Genomic DNA, 20,701 nt, shown 5'->3' with positions numbered 1-20,701 from the left:
TTTGTTTATACTTTTAATTATACGTTTATAATATTTTGAGAAATGTTTATGCGATTTACAAAAAATAAAGTTTTAGTTCCTTATTTTTTTGTTAGATAACCAACTTAACTCTAACTATATTATTATTTGTAAGAAAAATCTAATTAATGTTATTAGAAGTCTTATATTTTTTATCAATCCATTGTCGCCTATGAGTTTTGAAATCGGACCTTAACTTGAACAGTAAACTATTGGATCTTAATACAAGAATTAGGGTTACAAGTCTCAAGCATTTGATATCAAGTTCTCTATTTCATTAGAAAGCATGCTTAGCCAAATTTGTAAACTGAAAAATGATAATTAATCCACTTTACATCATGTAAACAACATGGCAATAGTAAAACAATTTCATTACAACATAGTAATAACATGGCAAAACAAATAATTGAATCACTCATGTCGTGTGGATTCCTAGTCATTATTCATTCCCTATGTGTTAGTAAATACAAGAATAAGAGGGAATGAGAATAAATCTCATTTCTCCTATTCTCATTCCTAATTAGTAAAAACGTCCTCGGTTTCTCTCACATCTCTCATTCCCACACAATGTAAATCTTAATTATTTCACATTTTATTGTCAAGGTCAATTATTTCATTTTATTCTAGATTTCTAACAAAAAAAAATTATTTAACTTCATTTTAACATAATCTAACAGTTCAAGAGATACACGACACAATCAAGAAAATCAATCACTAGATTTCGATTATATAATCTTGAATGGACTTGAGTTCATCATGAGAAATAATTTGGAATATGTTAATTAATTTGGCCAAGAAACTAATTAATTGATTCGCGAGCTCCCAAGCAAATTGCAGGGTCTAAAAATTCCGTCAAGCATCTAATGTTGTGCCGAATCTCTTATGAGGGATCAAATAAACAGGTGCCCCATGAAGAATTGAAGAGGAACATCAAAGTAAGTCTATATGCAACAGACCACAATCGAAATAGGACAATAAGGATCAAATGCATTTCTGCTACTTGTTTCTTGAGGTCTTCCCTTCTGCTTTCTTGGATTTGTTAGTATCGTGATGTTTCTTGTCAGCGACGTCTGTGGCTGTGTCGGTGGTTTTGAGACAAGAATAGGTGAACTCTGGGGAGAGCAATCTAGTGATCTCGGTGAGCCCAACTCTGTCTTTGCCATGCAATAAGGTCTTCAAGTTCTCCTCCCAATTACGGTCTTTGATACCAGGACTCTGCAAAGATGCAATAGCTAACAACCTCCCTCACCTCTTTAACATTTGACAATGAATAAGCATTTGATCTATGCCTTCGCACAGACACATTACTATATTAATGGTGCAAGACTGCAAGTGCAATGACTAATGGGACTGATATATGCTGTAATTAGTTGAAGATAATGCGACAGAAAAACAGGAAAAAAAGAAGAAGGAAAACGTTTGTTCCACCAAATATATTGAAGGTCTGATGATACACGAATTTCATAGCATATAATCCAAACCTGTGATAATCTTTTTTCTTGTTCCTCTAATTCTAAGAATCAAAATTGAAAACATTTGGAAGAGTGTAGGAGAGACCTGATGGTTGCTGAGCCTGATGAACTTGGAAATTAAGAGTGCGGTGGGAGAGCGAGAGCGCTCAGGGACGCCAAGATACTTGCACGACTCTGAACAAGTCTTTGTCTTCAATTTGGCTGCTATTACTTTGGATTCTGAGAAAGCGGCAGCCGCCATGAGAGACCCACTTACCCTACCAGCGCTAGCACCCACCATCTAAGTGCATTGCCAAACCCTAAGCTTTTTCTCACATATATATAACCCTTTATTTTCCCTTCTAAATCCTCCGAATTGAACTAGGTTGTACACTTGTAGAAAAAAGTGAAATCAAAATCAAAATCAAAATCATCTCTCTTTTCTTTTTTTGTTATTTCTACTTACTATCATTTTGGAGAAAAAAAGAAATCAAAATCATATTTATAGCACTAAATTACATACATATTGACGAGACTTTAGATTTAGATGTACAATTGTACAGTCTGCATAGTGCATCCAGAAGAGAAAGCAACTGCCGCTTACATTACATGCATATTTTCTTCTTTTTTCAAATAGAAAAAAAAAAATACCACTCCTTTCTCATGTTGGAATCACATCAATTGATTATCCAAATGCGTATCCTTATTTTAGAGAAAATAACAAGTCAGTTCAACGGATACAATGTCCTGAATGTTCCCCATGTTACGAGGCTGAACCCATGTTTTTCAGGCAACACTAGCTGAGCTGCAACCAAACACAAGAGACAGATAATTGGGGTCGTGTCAGTTGATTCATTTCCTTCTCATCACAATTTATTAGAGCTTATTTCCACCAGAACACTTGCTGAGGCAGCTTTTCCTAAAGACATTTATAATCTTACTCTGATAAAGGATGAGATTGATAGTGTCGACGACAGACAACAATAGTGTTGACGACAGATGACAATGGTGTCTACTTCTACCATCCCCCTCAGAGTCGGGATCCTCAGATCCACGAATGCTTGAGTCTGCTGTTTCTACTTTTACGATGCTTCTCATTTTTGGTTTCACAATACGAGTAAGAGTGCTTATCCCTGCTCTTTTTACTTCTATTTTGCCTGTCTGTGTCAGAATCTTCTGATGAATAAGAACACCGGTGTCTACTCTTGACACTTCTATGGTGCCCATCAGGATCAAAATCTTCAGATCTGCTCTTGTCCATTCGGTAATGCCTATGAATCTCAGAATCTTCAGATGAATGAGAAATCTTCTTACCGTTCTTTGTACTTCTATGATGTTTTTCATAATTCGAATCCTCAAATGAACAAAAATGATTGTGTCTGCTCTTGACACCTCGATGGTACTTATCAGGCTCAGAATTTTCAGATGAATCAGTACACCTGCCTCTGCTCTTGTCCCTTCTGTACTGCCTATCAATATCGGAATCCTCAGATGAATGGGAATGAGAATGCTTCTGTTTGTTTGTTGTACTTCGATGATGTTTTTCATTTGAATCCTCAAATGAATAAGAATGCTTGTCTCTCCTCTTTTCTTTATGTCTACCAAATTCCAAAATCTCCGATGAGCTCGATTCAGAATGATTTCGCTTATTTTTATTTACCTTGCATCTTTTATTCTTTGACCTCCTCTTGCCATCCTCATAAGAAGATGACAAACCGTCTTCGCCACTAATTGGTGAAGACTGTTTTCTTTTGTGCTTCATCTTCTTTGTGGACTTCTTCCTGGGTTTGCTTGTGAAGTTGGTCAGAAACTCAGGGATGACATCCCCACTAAGAAACCCTGAACAATGGAGGGGTTGGCAGTTATCTCGCATGCATCACAAAGATACAAGATAGACATTGTCATACATATTCTGAAACTGAAAACTAAATACCTCCATACTCATCAAATATTTCCTCAGAAACTATTTGCTGGTTGGGATCATCTGGTTTAAACCCTCCACGTGGAGGACTAATTCCTGGTTTTTGCTTGAGTTCCCACTTTAGAGGCTGCAAAACAAGCCAAAATAAGAAATAGATATCAGTTTCAAAATGGCAGTAGGGTCCTAGTTTTTTTTTTTTTTTCTGCATATTAATGATAAATGAATGCATTAGTCAGTTGCCAGGGCTGTAGGGCACTATGGCCTCGTTTGATGCATAGGATTGGATAGGATAAATGGCTAGCCCTTATGATTAGTCCATCTCATTTCCATCTTCTTCTTTGAATACACATGATTTTGCCATTTATCCTATCACATCCAATCCTATGCACCAAATGAGGCCTATATGTATAGTAGATGTGTCTCAAACAGAGCAAAAAGAACAATGCTCTATATTTGTAAATAAGCATGATTGTGAGACTATAACAAATAAATAGACAAAGTTAAAATATTTATTGATGTACGAATACACAAAAGTTGGTGTTACAGCACACCTTTTGATGGAAAAAAAAAAAAAACAGCAAATACAGATATGCCTCAAACATATATATACATATATATATATATATTAAGGATGAAAAAGTTGAAACAGACCAAGAAGCCAGGTACAAACCATCGATACAAACGAGGAAAAAAAACAGAAACAGACCAAATACACACACAAACACTTGTTGGCCTCTCTTTACATTACCCAATCCACTATATCACTGAGAGAGAGAGAGAGAGAGAGAGAGATTAACTACTTTCTAGAATATACAGCCAAACCACTCTATTCTTTAGTCACAGATTTACAGCTTGTTTAAAATTTCTTCATTTACAAGCTCGTAGTCATAGCAATTATGGTGGATAGCTTTTCTACACAATTCCTTCATTAGTTTCTCTCGCATCTGGATCAGCAAGAAGCCAATAACACAGGTAAGTAGAGAACTTGAATATAAATTTCAGAAATATTCACCCAGTATATCGTCAAAATTTCTGTGGATATTTGGGAATTGATTGGGAAAATGAGCCATTTTGACAGTGTCAGTGGTAAGATGGAAGGATATACCTCCCAACCACCCCCCCTCACCATTCACTAGCAAATCACAATCTGGGGCAATCAAAATGCAAACTGAAGACATTTCAATTCCAAAATACTTGGCAATCTGGAAATTTCTTTACATTTTTTTACATTTATAACACTAATGTGAAGTAATATAATTTGAGGCAAAAGAAGGTTATAGTTTTGAAAATTTAGAGTCACTATGTTACCGTTTCTAACTTAGAAATCTACATATGCTATATGTATACACGACCATTGAAATCTATCAACCTGCCAGTGGTCTACCATATTTCCATTTCTCCAGTCACAGTAAACTGCATTCTGAGCAACACAGGTTTACTTTTTGGCCTAGTTAACAATAAAACAAAATTAATGACTCTTGCAAGCTGTTACCCATAAGTATATTGGTCATGACTTACAATTTCATGGCCAGAATTTTCCCAGCCTAACTGTCACAATTTGATTTCAATGGTTGCCCCACACCCAGTAACCATACCCCAAATTATAAACTTGCTCCAAATTCATAAATAATACCGACCCATTCTTTCCCTCATAGCCACAGAAAAAAACAATAGAATAAGAAGGCAAACTTCACAGAGTAATATTAATGAGCTTAAATATCTGCTCTTTCAAAGGGATCAAAACAACTTTTGATGGTAATATAACTCAAGCTTCTTTTTCTATAGGAAATATATTCATACTTCTTTTTTCTTTTTTGAAGAGAAAAACAATTCACACTTCTTTAACCAAAAAAAAAAACACTTAAAAGATCCACACCCCATGCTTTGAGGCTTATGCCATCCTAGCCATGCGAACCTTAACTCAAACATTCACCTATTAAGAAGAGATAGGAATAGTTTTGGAGCAAGGGATAATAACAGCCTCCCAATTTCAAGATAGGGATAAAAAGACTGACCTCACTAGGATCTGTGTGGGCAAGGATAGCAGTCAAAGGGTCATCCCTTTTCAATCGGCTCTCTTCATTAGGCATTATAGCATCCTTCAATGGACATTCACGATCGCCACTTTGGTGACCAAAGGTTCCACACCTTACACACTTCACATTGCGCACTTCAACTCCAAATGGTTTCACCCTTGCAGGAACACCAGTCTCCAGCCTTAAAAAATTATCATCAATGTCATCATCATACAGTATCAACTTAACTGTAGCAACTGCAATTTAAGACTTTTATGTTCAAAGGTACCCTTACATGTACCAACTGTGAGTCTTGGTCAATTCAATAGATATAGACACCAAGAAAACCCAACCATCATTAACAGAAAGTGAAAACTGAAAAGTACATCTTAAACTACGTGAAAGAAATTTCATGTGGCATAACTCAAAATCAGTATCATAATTAATCTGAGGAAAGTGAAAACTCAGTACGAGATTCCAACTCTATTTAATAATAGTGTATATAAGTCGATGTTTCAGCCATAGATATGCTTGACTCAAAAAATGTAATATCTTCTTTTATGCATTTTTAAAATAACAACCTATTGACTTATACTTTTAAACTGTCCAGAAAGGTTTGAAAGAATCACAAATGCATGCTACTAACATGAAAAGCAACAATGATCCATGGGGAGTTAATAGGCGCACCGAGGTAGATCATCTTTTAATTATCACAAACATGCACCACAAGGTTTTCAGTTAAAAGTCAATTTACATAGAAGAAACCGAATCTTAAAAGAGAACACCCACCTTTGAAATTTGGGTTATGAAGAAGTTGATCATGAAAAGACTGTATAAAGCTGTGCAAAATGTCTACACTGAAGAAACTAGATAAAACCAAATCTAGAAATCTTATCATCTAAAATCCTATATGCATCAAGTGATCAATGCAAGCAACAATAAAGTATATGAAAGATCATTTGTTATAAGTAATCTCCTTACTTACTCAACTTCTTAATGCTATTGTTATCCATGTGGTCGCTGCCACATATAAGTCAACCAAGAATCTATAAAGTAACAAAAAAACATTGCATCTTACTGTAAAGGCAGCAACAGGCACACCTTGGAGCATTTTTCAAAATTTCAAATTCTTGTTCCGTTGGTAAAGGACGACCAAACACATCTTTGGGCCTTGGTTTCCTAGCTTCTTCACCACTACGAGGCATAGACTCCAGTGGCCGTGGCCTAATGAGAAAGAGACAATCAGTTCAAGATGCATTGAAAGAATATAATATAATTGCAAGAATATAATGTATTGTACCTTGAAGTGGAAGGGCCATCCGTTCGTGTTTGTGGGTCTTCAAGGGAGGGGTTATTATGGTGCTCTCTTATACTTTCATCAGCAATCTCTGCAGCTTTGGCACTTTCGGCATTGTAACCAGGTGGACGAACATACATAAAGCTAACAGCTTTCATCATCTCAATCTACACATCAACTTAAACAATGGGGTTTGGGTACTTGTGGAGTTTGAATAATAATTAAGAAAAATTAGCAAAATGATCAATAAATTAAGAAAAGAATAAGTTTCAGAACCTTTTCCTTGTCTTTCTTGGATATGAGAGCGGTCTGGCGAAAGAATTCCTGCTCTTGGGCATACTGCACAAATGATAAAAGAACGAGAGAGAGAATTGAAATTACCAATAAAAAATAAAACAATTGACAATTGACATGAAAGGAAAAGGGGAGGGGGGGGGGGGGGGGGGGGACGGCGGGCACGTGCCTCGCGGGAGACCTCCTCGGCGCGACGCTGGCTCTGGTTTTGGATCTGCTCGGCAATCCACTTGCGGCGTTGATTGGGGTAAGAGAGAGGGTGCCATGGCTTCTGGTTGAGATAGGAATGGCTCCACGCCGTGCCTGACTTGGTCTTGTAATCAACCTCCCCTCCTCCTTTGTCCGAAAATCTCTTGCTCAACCTTATCCCTCCTCCCTCTTCACCTTCCATCCCTTTCTTTCTTCTATGGACTTCTTGCTTTCTAAAACCAACTATCTTCTGCGAAAGTAAAACAAACCTATAATCAGCTCTCTTCTGCTTCGTTGTTGTCTTTGTTATGCTCGCTTCTGTGGGTTAGGCAAATTGGGTTTTACTAATTGGGCCCATTCTCTAGGTCAGAGAGCACTTTTTTCTTTGGGCCTGAAGGGAGAGTATTCAGTTTTGACGTTTGTTATCTCCTAGGATACTTTTTTTGGTCTAATATCTCCTGGGAGGCTAGGATATTAAACTAACCATTTGCGTGACAAGCATTCTACTTAATTTCTAGTATACATATTATTAAAATGTAACAATAATTTAACATTTGTAACCTCTAGGTCACTTAACTTATTTAATTTAGTTTTAATTCGTTATAAATTTTTTTCTCTTAAATTTTTTTAGTTTTTTTGGTATATAAAACTTATATTTGTCCAAAGTATAGTGAAAATATGTTTACAGTCGTAGTTTCAGTTCGCATATCCAATTTGCAATTTTAACAGTTTGGCTTTTGCTAAAACTATTTTGGGTGAGTTGGGCTTGTATTAGTTTCTGCTTTTAATTTTAGATTGATTGGGTTTGTGTTAATTTCAGTTTTTATTTTGGGTGAGATAGGCTTGTGTTAATTTCAATTTTTTATTTTGGTATTTGTTTTTTCTCGGCTCGCAATTGAAGAAAGTGGTCCAATAGGAACACGCTTGGTATTTTTTATATTTGATATGTTGTGTTTTGTCCTTTCGCTGGCTCTTTTATCTTGGATCTTCTATAAGGTTACTTGTAAGTTAAATTTGAGTGTTAAGATAATTTTAATTAAATTTTTAGTTTGTCAATACTTGAAATTAACATATTAAAAAATAAAAGGCAAAAATCAACCAACCCCACCCACCGTGTTGCCCGGCCTTCCCCACGGTTGCCCGGCCCACCTCCTTCGCTCTCTTTCTCACATGTTGTGCATGTGTAGTATGACAATTTAAACTTTTAAAGGTTATAATAGGAAGAAAACAAATATGGCATGTGAGAGAAAAATTAAAATGGGTGCGTAGAAGGTGGGGTTTAATCATCGCTATATTAAGCTTAGTTTTTAAGACAATGCCCTGGCCGGGCGTGGCTCTTTTATTGTATATTGTAAGCACTGGGACGTTTTAATGAAATTGAGCATAAAAAGAAGAAGAAAGGAATTAAAAATTAAAAATAGAAAATTAGATAGTTACTAATACAAATTGATTGTATAATGAGATAATTAGGTTTAGGTCATTTAGAAAAACAGTTTTTAGATAGAGATCAAATGTGTTTTAAAATGTATAAGAAATTTTTTTTAATTCATAATAAAATCCTTTAATTTATAAGAATTTTTTTTTAATTTATAATAAAATCTTTTTAATTTATAAGAATTTTTTTTAAATTTATAATAAAGTCATTTCCCGATTTGAAGGATATTTCTCCTAATTTAAAAGGTATTTTTCCTCCTAAGGTGTAAAGGTTGCATGTTAGAGTATTTTCAGAATTAAAACTTAATATAAAGTCGTCAAAAAAATAAATTAAAAAATTTTAATTAAAAATCCTAAATCAATAATAGACGGTACTCTAAATCTCTTTTGTATAAATTGTCAAATACTAATAATTTTTCCTATATAAGATAACGTACGGGATGGAGAGAGTACAGTTACCTGCATTTAGTGAGGGATGTTTTCTTTCCTATATATATATATATATATATATTCAATGTATTGATCTAAGATTAGAAACTTCAATTAAGTTAGTAATATCAATCTAAAGCTAGCCACAGAGGCTGAATGCGGCTGATACATGGGCAGGCCAACTCAGAAGTGAGAATTAAATTAATAAGGATATATATGGCTCAAAATTTCAGCACATGAACATGATCATGATTTTCAGCTAGCCAGATAGCTAAATGGTATGCCTAATAATCCTGATGGATCAGTTGAAGATGAAGGAGAAAACTCTTCAGACTGTCTATAGTAGTTATTAATTAGGTAAGCAAGGTAGGTGGGTGGGTAGGAGTAGTAGCTAGCTAGTGTACTAGTAGTCTAGTACTTAATTGTTGGTGATGGAATTAAGCAGTCGCGAGCTTGCTAGCTACTAGCTCAAGCGCACTCGATGCAGTGCGAGATAAGCAAGAAGGCGGTAACCCAGTAACATTAAGGCTAGAATGGAGACATCTATCCACAAATGGTTAAGACCACCCATGGATTTGATGGCAGGCAAATCTCCAACTCGGCACAAGACTCCTTTTGAGCACTCATAATAATCATCCTCGTCGTATTGAACTCCAAGAAGAAGCTTGTAGCAGTAGTAGCTATAGCTCAAGTACTTCAACCACACAATGAAGGGAGGAATCTGTTGAATATAGTATCCCCCGGCGATGAGGAAAACAAGTGTTGTAACCGAAGCTAGAGTAGTGGCTTGCTTTATGTCCATGAGAATGGCGCCGATGGCTAAGCCTAGACTTTGGGACACAAGGACATTGTAAAGCACCACAAGTAGAGAAAGGATGAAAGTGAAGGGATCGGGCTTCAAACCCCCCATCCAATAGATTATCAGCACAAATGCAGTAGGTAGTGCAAGCTCCAGTGGCAGGTCCCCAACTGTTCTTGCTAGGAAGTAGGAAGACAGCCGGTACATTCCTGATGATCGTTCCTTAATCAGCATCCTTCTTTCCTGGGGGAATGTGAAAACTGCATTGTAAAGTGGGTAGAACCCCCAGAACACAGAGAAAAAGAAGAGCAGAGCGATGCGGTCTTCAATGTGGGACGTGGGTGTGTGCCACCAGAGGAGTCCGCCAAGCGTGGCCACACTTATTACTTGGAAAATTCTTAGCCTGTTGAATGCTTCATACCTTCGCTCCCTCAGCCCCCTCTGAAGCAGCACCTTGAACTGGTGCCACCAGCTTGTGCACCAATATTCCTCTGCAGCAGCTTTCATCACATCATGTCCTGCACTACACCACGATTATTAGTTCATATATTCATCTAAAATCGATCTAATCAAATTATAAATTAAAAAATTAAAGGGAGCTAGCTAAGGATTTACTTGCAGAAGCTTCTTTGTTCGTATAATTAATATTGTAGTTGTTGACCTCCAAACCAGCACAGAGCTCAGCTTTCAACCTTGCACAAATGTTTTTATCATAGGCAGAAATGAGAGCCTTTCTCACCATCTTCTGATCCTCTTCCATGTTCTCGCGCTGCTGATCAGATGCAGCTTTGGAATCAGGGGGGATTCCTGGACGTTCTCAGGCACACACGTACATATATAATTAATTAATTATATAATTCTCGATCGATGGATTGATCATCATATATATATACGTACACGCGCGCCTCGCGTCGTATGTATATATATATATATATAATTTATTGATGAATTAATGAATTACTGTATATATATATATATATATATATACGTACCGTTAGCAAGATCCAGCAAGAGATCAGCTGGATTGACACTAGTGATGGAAGAGGAGGAAAACCCAATGGAGGAAAAATATTCGAGGGCTGCGGAAGCAGGACCATAATAAATGGGGGAGCCCTCGGAAAGCAAGACTAGCTTATCAAACATGTGGTAGAGGCGGCTTGAGGGCTGGTGAATGGTGGTGACCACGGTTCGACCTCCGGCAGTGGCAAGCCTTTTGACTGTGGTCAGGATCCGTTGAGCCGTAGTGGAGTCCAAACCTGAGGTGGGCTCATCTAGCAAAAGTAAGCTTGGGTTAATTAGCATCTCTTGACCAATACTCACCCTCTTCTTCTCCCCACCTGAAATTCCTCTAAAGAGTGGGCCCCCAATCATGCTGCTCCGGCACCGAGTCAATCCCAACTCACTGATAACCTGCTCCACATGCTGCGCTTTCTCATCTCGACTCAGGCTGTTGGGTAACCTCAGCAGAGCAGTGAATAAAAGAGTCTCGGTTACAGTGAGGTGCGGGTACAAAACGTCATCTTGTGCAACAAATCCTGTTCTTCGTTTGATGGCACCGCAAAATGGCTGCCCATTATACGTGATCTTTCCTGACAACTTCCCATTATTGTGATGATCATGATGATGATTCATCAGACGGCCACCAAGAGCCGTCAGAAGGGTGGTTTTCCCACTCCCGGATGGGCCTAACATGGCTAGTATCTCTCCTGGGCAAACCGTACCCGTTATCCCATTCAGTATCCTTTTTTCTCTGCTACTACTACTGCTGCTGCTGCTGCTCCATATTGTACCGCTAGTACCACACAAAACTCCTCCCCCTCCTTTCTGCTCCAACTTTACTTTGTAAAACACCTCCTCAAACTGCAATTTAAACCAGATCGTGATTAATTTTTGAATCACATATAGATCCATCCATCCATCAGATCAAAATCAGCTAGCTAGCTAGCGCACACAAGTCAACCAAATTCATTACTACTTACTACTAATTAATGTATTAATTGTATATATAAGGGCTGCTAGCTAGCTAACTAGATAAAATATTATACATATATTTTGATACATCGATGCAGGAGAGAGAGAGAGAGAGAGAGAAAGACCTTTAAAGTTATAGGGTACAAGGTGAGTTGTAGGAAAGATTGTGAATTAAGTAGTTGAGCGGGATAGGCAAGGACAGGCGCCTTGTTGTGGGTTTCAGACATCTCCGGCCGACCTTCCACGGTGACGTCACTGCCGCCATAGTCCGGTTTTGGCACTATGCAGCTGATAGACATGGCGAAGCTATAGATAGGCACAAGTATTTAATTTTAACTTGGAGTAGTCCCAAAGTGAAGTGGAGAGCACCTAAATTTATAGCCGATATATGAGATACAGAATTAAAGAAACCACCGAGGATCTATACATATATATATATATATATCCTCCAATCCATCTCCTCTGTGTGCGCGGGCTCAGTGTCGACAGTGATGTACTAGCTAGCCCTGGCCTAGCTTAGCCTTCCAATTCCATTGTCATACATGGTGGGTTCCCACACCTTTTCACTTAATTTATTCTGACACTAACTATTAACCATTATTTATACTAATCTCGTCCTACCTAGCCTCCCTTCCTTATTGGCATCTTTTCTGTCTTTTCTTGATTAATTTTAATAAACACTATGATCATCGTGCATCGATAAAATCTTTTATATGTACAGATGATATATAGTTAATACAACATTATGATTTTATTATTTGGAGACATTTGGCACTCCATTTTTTTTTCTTTCTGCGGTCCTCATCTCTGTCTTTATCTTTTTATAGTTGGGTTTCCAAATCAACCCTTATTACCTCTTTCGTGAACCTTTCGACATCATCTTCTTCTTGTACACCACTATCCCGCGCTGCACTATTGCCCCACCAATATGCCAGCACGCTTTAGGTTCTATATAGTTCGGTGGAAATATTGTGAGGAATAAGAACCTAAAATATTAAGATGTATATTCAACTTGTAGTGAGAAACAAGGAGTTGAACAAGCTTTTATTACTTGATCGAAATGAAAGTTCTTGTGTTATTTTTCTCATTACAGATCCTTGGTTTCTAAATAAGTTACTAAGACAGTGAGATATTTTCATATTCCAATTGATAAATCAATCATTCATAGGTATGCTTTGGTAGCATATAGATCGATCTGGCAGGGTCTCTGACTTTAATGGCAGATAAGGCTATTATTATTTACCATGGGAAGAGGCAATTAAAGAACGAACAGGAGAAAGAGATTTGTGAACAGTAATATACACAAGAAGATGATGTTGGAAAGGGTAGATTAAGAAACTCAGATAATAAAAAGATAGAAAAATTTATAAAGAAATTAGGAGCATAAGAGGAGAAAATTGGAGTGCTAAAATTAGCTCTCTTATAGTTTACCTAAAAAAATTACTAGTATATGACAATTGATAAAGTTTTGGTAACGTGATGTAAATTATTATTAAGACTATTTTTATCAAAACTAATGTAAAAACGTTAATTATGCTTTTTTACATTAAACAAAATTAATATTAATAGAGATAACAATTAATGTTAATGTAGAGATTAATTAAACTCCATGTACGTTCACTACAAGAAATGTGAGCAAAGCACACCCCTCATTAGTGGCACAAAATGGGGTGTCAATTGGAAACTTCAGTCCCTATTACCCAATTGACACCCATTTTTGTTAAAATCGAGACACTTCAGTCCCTACTGCCTAATTGTCACCTCATTCTATGCCACCAATGAATGTGTGCTTTACTCATATTTTTTGTAGTGGTTCTACCCTCCCACTTTCCTTCTCACACTATTTTTACCTATAAACAAATTGAATTGGCCTATCAATCAATTCAAATCATATTGATCGAATTATCGGATCTAAGTGTCGAATTCAAATTAGAATAGATTAAACTCTAATTTATTTAAAAGACTTAGATATGAATAAAATATGATTATGCACCATATAAAATTAAAAAAGAAAACATTTCATTACTCCTCTTTTATGAAAAGCAATTGGCTGGAATAGCTCAGCTGTCAGCACATTCTCATATGTTGAGCATAATAAATTCATGCCTCTATTTGTAGAATTTACTTTTCCTGTAACAGCAAGAATAAGTTCAAAAGAAAAAAGCAGGGAGCCAAGGGAAAAGGGGAGTTACGGGATTACGAGAGAAGCTATGGTGAATTGATTGTCTAAATTAAGAATTTTTAAGTTTAAAAGTGAAAGTAATGGGCCTTTTCCTTGTAAAGCCAACTGATTCTTATATTCCTTTCCTTTTCTTTTATTATTTATATTCCTTGCCTTTAAATATATAGTTATTCATTTTGGACTGTAGTTTTCAACATTCGTATCGCCGAAATTCGATATGACTCACTGTTGTATTTTATATATGATTTTGCGCGCATGTTATTATATCACTAATATTATTCATTTAAAAAGGTGGGGAAAAGTTCCCAAGTTAGATGCTAATTATTAAACGAAGTCTTCTGCCTATTGCTTGCCCATTTGCCTTCTCTCTCTCTCTCTCTCTCTCTCTCTCTCTCTCTCTCTCTCTCCCCTCTATAGCTTACTTTTGTTTTGTTTTGCTTGATTTGTTAATCGATTTTAAAGTACTTAAGCTAGCTAGCTGAATAAGAGGGAAGAATGATTAAAGGAAGAACCCATCAAAAATCGGATTCCAATTTGTGTCCATACAAAATTAAAAAAAAAAATTATCTTTTGGCAGAGCAGAAGCCACTACTGAGAGTCTGCATGAAAGATAAAAGTAGTGAATGGGTCCTGCATATATATATGGTGGAGCCTGCTCTGCCCCTTCTGGTTTCAAAGACTGAAAGACTTGGAAGTCTTGGCTACTTGATGCTAGCTTGCTGGGTGGGGTGGCGCATCATATATACTTTAATGCATTCCCTTTTTATCCCCACTTGTATATGAATATCTATAAATTTTATTATAAAGATATAGATGACTTTAATGGGATTGAGTTTTTGTTCCACTAGAGTCTATAGACCTTGTTTTTTGATGTACATATATTTTTATGGCTTAATTATATTTTTACTACACATAGTTTTAGTTGATTCTCACTTTATCATTTAGATATTTGTCTCGCTTTACCACCTACAAGTATTTCCCTTATCCTACTCTACTTTTTTTCGTTCATTCCGTCAGCTGATCCGTTAATATTGGTGACAAAATAGACAAAAAAAGGTAAAGTGAAAAATGTAAATAGTTGCAGGTGATAAAGTGTAAGTCAAATAACATCTGGATAGTAAAGTATGAATCAACTAAAACTATAGGCGGTAAAAACATAATTAAGCCTATTTTTATTCATAATGAACTCCTTAGTACTCTCTTACCTATGTTCTCCCTCTCTCTAGCTTTATATCGTGTAGAGACTCTTTCTCTCTCTTTTTTCTTTTTCTTTTTTAAATCCCTATATTTGTATAAACCTTAGTTGAGTATAAGTTAGTACCGACGTAATTAACTCTCTAGTATAATTGGTGATAAATCCATAACAGTGTGTTTGGCTGCAAGAAAAAAAATTGGAAAATTAAAAGTTCCTTGTTTGGCCAAATTAATAGGGAAATTCACAAATTATGAGGAAAATATTTGTGAGATTTGCACAGCTGAAATTCTGAGTTTAAATTCCAACAAACTATGTGTCATTTTACAATTCCTATTCAAGCAGGAATTCTCTTTTCCAAATGAGAAAAAAATTATTAATTCTAAAAAAACAAAATTACTCATAAAATTGCTCAAAACAAAATTACCTATACTTTCTACAGCATCGCAAGCATCTATTATTTATGCTCCAAGATGAAAATAAATTAAGGTAAAAATTAACAAAGAGCATTTTGAACTTACTTTTTCAAACAATTATTTCCATTTGTTTGCAAACAATGTTAAAATATATTAAGTTTCCATGTGAGCGACTATATAAATTAATTTCTATATATTCAGCTCTCTATAGTTTTTCACTACTCATACATATATGATTTTAAATGCAAGATGAGCCTCCCAGAAGTTGCAAGATGATTGCAATCTTAAAAGACAATTTGAATAAGAGTTTGCAATTAATTTCATCTGGTTCATTCATACGTACTACTTCCCTTTGTTAATTGTTAAGCCTTATGGCCAAACAAAATCCTTTAGCTTATCAAACAAGACTAGGAACAACGTGCATCATTAAAATATCGTTGTAAAAACAAGGCAGCTAGCTATATCTGAAATTGTTATTGATCAGCTACCAACCAAATATTAGGGCAAAAAATCTATCCATAAAACTTAAAATCAAATTGTAAATTATGTAGGAATTTGTTGCATGCTCTAGGTTACATTTAATTTGCAAGATATTTGGGGTTACAGGACTGTTATTGATGAAGTTCATTTGATTGGAGTTTCCCAGCATTGTCCCAACTATATTCCGGGGAGTTTAATTAACTCATTTGACTGTGTCATCAGAGCTCTGTGTAGTATGTGAGTTTGCTGAGAATAATGTCAAAACTCATGGTGTCTGCCAAATTAATGTTCTCTCTTGTTGATAAATATTTAGCTTCCACTGCTCCACCATAATTTATTTATAAAAAAAAAATGAGAGAAATTGTTCCCTGCACTATTTAAATTCTTAAACAAATTTCATCAGTTATCCAAATAATAAAATTTGTAATTTCTGTAATTTTATAAATTTTACATGCATATATTCAAATAATAAAAAATACAATTGATGAAAATTTAAATTATGAAATTTTAAATTTCATCATTTATAAATTATTGTGAAAATTAGAATTACTTCATTTTGCTTAAGGGGTCAAATAAATGAAGAGAAAAATTTAGAGAAAATACAAACTTAGGTAGGAGTTAGGGCTCTGTCCGATGGGTAGGGTCCGTAGGGACGTGGGGGTGTGTTTGTTGGAATGTTAAATTTTCTTTTTTAAGTTATTGGCCAAAACCACGTCATCATAACCAAGAAAGTAAGTAAAATTAGCCTCTTAATAGCCTCTTGTCAGACATGTGCTCCTCTATTCTTCTCTCTTCTTAGACAATCAACAACCTCTTTGAGGCTTCTACACTTCTACAAACGTACACCATTGCTTCCTTTAATTTTTTTTTGGTGGTTTTGACTTTGTAATTATTTTCTTTTTTTTTTATTTAAGAAAAAGAATTCAAACTCAAGAGTCAAGACCCCTTCTAATTTTGAAAAGAGAAATACCTACCACTTTATGCTTGTTTCTAATTCTAAGTTTTAAAATCATTTACATTGTTATAACAAGTACAAGTATATCAACTACAATTTTAAAATTATATTCATTTTAATAAATAAACATATTGTATTAGATAAATATTTTCACATTCGTCTCAAAAAAATTCACATTGATTTATTTATTTATCTAAAAGAAGCTAACCAAAACAACTAAAAATTATATGCAAAAAATTAAAATAGAATAATTAAATAAAAAATTTCTTATCAAGTAGTTGTTAGTTTAGTAATATTTTTTTATAATCTGGGTGGGTATAGACTATAGAGGGAAAATAATTGGGTTTCAATGATTCCCACCCTATTAAATTGGGATGGCAGACTGAGTTTCCAATAGATTGTCGTCGTCTAGAGTGTTTGGCAATGCAGTTGGGAAATCGACACGTGGCATGCAATCCCGGTTTATAGTGGGGGTGGTTAATTATCATTTGGTGGAGGGCCCAATTGCATGTGGTCCCGTCAACTCAATCTATTAACTAAATAGAATTAATTATACTTACACTCTCTGAGATTTATCGTCTTTTCACATACATCATCTGAAATTTTAAAAATTACACATATACCTCATGAGGTTTCAAAACTATTACATATAACTCCCTACAAGAAAAAAAATAAATAAACAAAAAAGAAAATATCTGTATTGAGGTTGGACCTTACACCTTAAGTAATTTTATTAGACCATTTAACCCCTTAGTATGCCTTTTTGTATAATTTTTCATCATTTTTTGTCTCACTATAGGGGGTTATATGCAATAGTTTTGAAACCTCAAGAGATGTATATGTAATTATTAAAACTCCAAAGGGTGTATATGAAAAGACGATAAATATCAGGGAGTATAAGTGTATTTAACTTGAACTAAATACCCATCTTTTCCAATCGATTCAAATTTCAATTAGTTTTATTTTGCTCAAGTACCAATACCCTCCTGATCGATCATCCTAACCATCTCATAATAAGTACTGCCATAAATTAATTTAGGGTTGTTCCATGCGCAGTGGAGTGCTACCCTGTGCTAGTGCTAATTAATTAGTCAAAAGGAAATGATTTTTGAGTTAGCTAGTATTGAATTAATTTGATTATGATCAAATAATGGCATATATGAGTATGAATTTATGATGGACGTCATTTAAAGCACAAGAGAGGAGGTTGTCTTAATGATCACATAAGGATGACAGTACGGGTGAAAAAATAATGGAGGAGATCTGCGAAAAGTTATTGGGTAGGATACTGATGTTCCTTTCGGTGGCATTTTCGTAAAAATTTGAAAATTAAAGGCATACGTATTGCAATATCCTACCATAAGAGAAAAATCATATATATATATATATGATTTTTCTCTTATATTTTATCTTAATTAAAAAACAAACATGTACCTTTTATATCAAATTACATTTACATTAATAAAACATTTTAATATTACATAATGGTTAATGTGAATTTTATTTTCCCATAAAGATCAATGAATTTTGAAATTTTATCTCACTTTAGTTACTAAGTTCAATCCACTTATTGATATCATGTGTTTTGATGCATTAAAAAATATCAATTTGCCCATTCCATTTTTGTTATTACTTATGGGCGTAAAATTACGTCATTGCTCTTAATTTTGTTTAAGGTATAAAAATAAGGTTTAGGGTATATAATGGGGTTTAGGATTTAAAATTAGGGTTCTAGAGCTTATAGCTTAGGATTTAAGTCTCAAAAGCCCAAAACCCGATAGCAAAATCCTAAGCCGTTTTGTTGCGTAGCAATCAAATACAAACTTAATACAAATATAAATTTGCATAGTAATGTATGTTTATTTATCTATTATAATTTATCTTTTTTCATTTTGGTCAATAATATGATGACCAAAATGAAATTATGAGAAAATGCATTGACTAATATGTAATTTTGAAAAATTTCATTGAATTTTTTGTAATTGGCCCTATATTTTATGACACATTTTTTTTATATATTTTGATTTTATTTTTAGCAGCATTTGATATTTTAAGTATAAATCATTAATTAAGACTCGTTTATTAGTTTTAATTTTTAGTTTTGGGCTATTGTCTAAAACGCAAAACTCGAGAGTTATCTTGAGCTATAGTTTGATATTATAAAATATAAAATTCTATGTCCTAAAATGTTGAACCATATGTCAAAGATGAGATAAAATGGCAAAAAATCATAAAAAAAATTTTACTTATGTTCTTTACTTAAAAAACGAACATAAAGCCTAAAAAATAGGGGTTGGATTCGAGGAACACACCCTTTGACACACTATAATATAACTTTTCAACCAACCATTAAATTAAAGGTTTTTAATGGTTCAGATTGCATCTTAGTGAGAGTGGTAAATGCTTATTTGGTAGAGCTATACGCCTATTCGCGAGTTGATCGAGGATGCTCCATCCATGAATGATCCACATATGTGTACTTATTATTCCCTTTTCCCGTGATACACATTTTACACAGAATCATGTTATCCATGGATTCCAAAGCATGCCACTGCCACCAATGGAGCACTACGGGGAGTGAATGAGTTGTGGCTTGTAGGATTCCCGCGTGGGCAAGGTTATGTATGGTTTTTGTATTAAGATCAAAATTGCATGATAGAATTAGAGCATTAAATTCAACATTAATTGAAAATGAATGAAGAAGCTTATGATATTTTATATTATAAGGTTGGGATTTACTTCAAAATATAGATATAATTTCAACACACTGTGTATTTCTTTACTTATAATATGACTTTAACAAAAAACTTAAACAATTTATATTGGGTAAAGTGAAAATATATATATAGTCATTGAACCTAACATGGAAATGCTTACTCATATAACAAAAAAAAGTTCGATCATTTAACTCAAATTTAATTAATTAGTAATAAGTACAGAGACTAAAATATTATATATTATAAAACTAGACTTTACATTTGAGCTATACTCTCAATAATGCATTTGCATTGTGATGAAAGTTTTTCTATTTTTCTTTTTTTAAATGATAGGATTCTAACTTAAACTCTTACCATTTTGTCATTCTTCCCCTATTTGAGCTGAAATTCATGGGCTAATAGCCTAATACGATAGAAGTTACAATAAAAAATATAGAAAATTATGATTAAATACCAAATCTCAATAATTTTGTAGTATAGCATGAAAACCATATAATATTTCAATTGAACTACCAAATTTAAATGTAGTTTTTTAGATTAGGTCACAAATATATTGGCCCCTTTGATTTGAGCCTTTTCCATTTGACATTTTTATCCTTTGGCCCACATATGATGAGTATTAGTTAAAATTTATAAGATTTTGACAAAATTGCCCTTGAGACTTTTATATTATCTTGAAAATTTGCTAATATAGTCTCAACTTCACATTTAATTGTGACTGTACGACACTTACAACTTCAAATTTAGTTGTGACTGAACGACAGTCACATCTAAGTTGTGAGACAGTCACAGTTAAGTTGTGACTTAATTGAATTTTTTTTAGAGAAATTATACTACAATATAGTATAAATAGAGGTAAAAACAATACTTTTACTCAAAATAATATATAGTCAAGTGGTGTGAGTTGTCTCTTTCAATTTACCAAGACAGTAACAGTTAAG

The 20,701-nt window shown here is 34.5% G+C and overlaps 3 protein-coding genes across 3 annotated transcripts; all 3 read right to left on the bottom strand.

Annotated features, from left to right (window-relative positions):
- Positions 1-790: 790 nt before the first annotated feature.
- LOC147277971 (uncharacterized) lies at positions 791-1,810 on the bottom strand. The gene is made up of 2 exons (XM_086251517.1): positions 1,576-1,810; positions 791-1,233 (listed from the first exon to the last, which is right to left on the bottom strand). Exons 1-2 carry the CDS (start codon positions 1,768-1,770, stop codon positions 1,015-1,017), a joined length of 414 nt encoding a protein of 137 aa, XP_086107643.1. The 5' UTR covers positions 1,771-1,810; the 3' UTR covers positions 791-1,014.
- Positions 1,811-1,940: 130 nt separating this feature from the next.
- On the bottom strand, positions 1,941-7,473 carry LOC147277970 (zinc knuckle (CCHC-type) family protein). The gene is made up of 7 exons (XM_086251516.1): positions 7,166-7,473; positions 6,979-7,041; positions 6,706-6,869; positions 6,507-6,629; positions 5,406-5,607; positions 3,403-3,517; positions 1,941-3,308 (listed from the first exon to the last, which is right to left on the bottom strand). The coding sequence occupies exons 1-7, from the start codon at positions 7,385-7,387 to the stop codon at positions 2,515-2,517; spliced, it is 1,683 nt and encodes a 560-aa protein (XP_086107642.1). The 5' UTR covers positions 7,388-7,473; the 3' UTR covers positions 1,941-2,514.
- A 1,709-nt stretch (positions 7,474-9,182) lies between these two features.
- Positions 9,183-12,135, bottom strand: ABCG14 (ATP-binding cassette 14). The gene is made up of 4 exons (XM_086249992.1): positions 11,944-12,135; positions 10,840-11,707; positions 10,463-10,654; positions 9,183-10,365 (listed from the first exon to the last, which is right to left on the bottom strand). Exons 1-4 carry the CDS (start codon positions 12,115-12,117, stop codon positions 9,512-9,514), a joined length of 2,088 nt encoding a protein of 695 aa, XP_086106118.1. The 5' UTR covers positions 12,118-12,135; the 3' UTR covers positions 9,183-9,511.
- Positions 12,136-20,701: the final 8,566 nt, after the last annotated feature.

This window comes from Dryas octopetala, chromosome 7, assembly GCF_963921425.1.
Source record: "Dryas octopetala chromosome 7, drDryOcto1.1, whole genome shotgun sequence".
NCBI classification, from domain to species: domain Eukaryota; kingdom Viridiplantae; phylum Streptophyta; class Magnoliopsida; order Rosales; family Rosaceae; genus Dryas; species Dryas octopetala.
The sequence above is the reverse complement of the archived record's forward strand: the minus strand, read 5'-3'. Positions and strand labels throughout refer to the sequence as shown.

Coding starts and splice junctions, on each gene's coding strand:
- ABCG14 (XM_086249992.1), bottom strand. CDS start 12,117: ATGTCTATCAGCTGCATAGTGCCAAAACCGGACTATGGCGGCAGTGAC. Junction 10,655..10,839: donor CTTGCTGGATCTTGCTAACG/GTACGTATATAT, acceptor GAGAACGTCCAG/GAATCCCCCCTGATTCCAAA. Junction 10,366..10,462: donor GAACAAAGAAGCTTCTGCAA/GTAAATCCTTAG, acceptor GGTGTAGTGCAG/GACATGATGTGATGAAAGCT.
- LOC147277971 (XM_086251517.1), bottom strand. CDS start 1,770: ATGGTGGGTGCTAGCGCTGGTAGGGTAAGTGGGTCTCTCATGGCGGCT. Junction 1,234..1,575: donor TCAGGCTCAGCAACCATCAG/GTCTCTCCTACA, acceptor GCATCTTTGCAG/AGTCCTGGTATCAAAGACCG.
- LOC147277970 (XM_086251516.1), bottom strand. CDS start 7,387: ATGGAAGGTGAAGAGGGAGGAGGGATAAGGTTGAGCAAGAGATTTTCG. Junction 7,042..7,165: donor CCGAGGAGGTCTCCCGCGAG/GCACGTGCCCGC, acceptor TCATTTGTGCAG/TATGCCCAAGAGCAGGAATT. Junction 5,608..6,506: donor ATTTTGAAAAATGCTCCAAG/GTGTGCCTGTTG, acceptor TAATTTTTTAAG/GCTGGAGACTGGTGTTCCTG.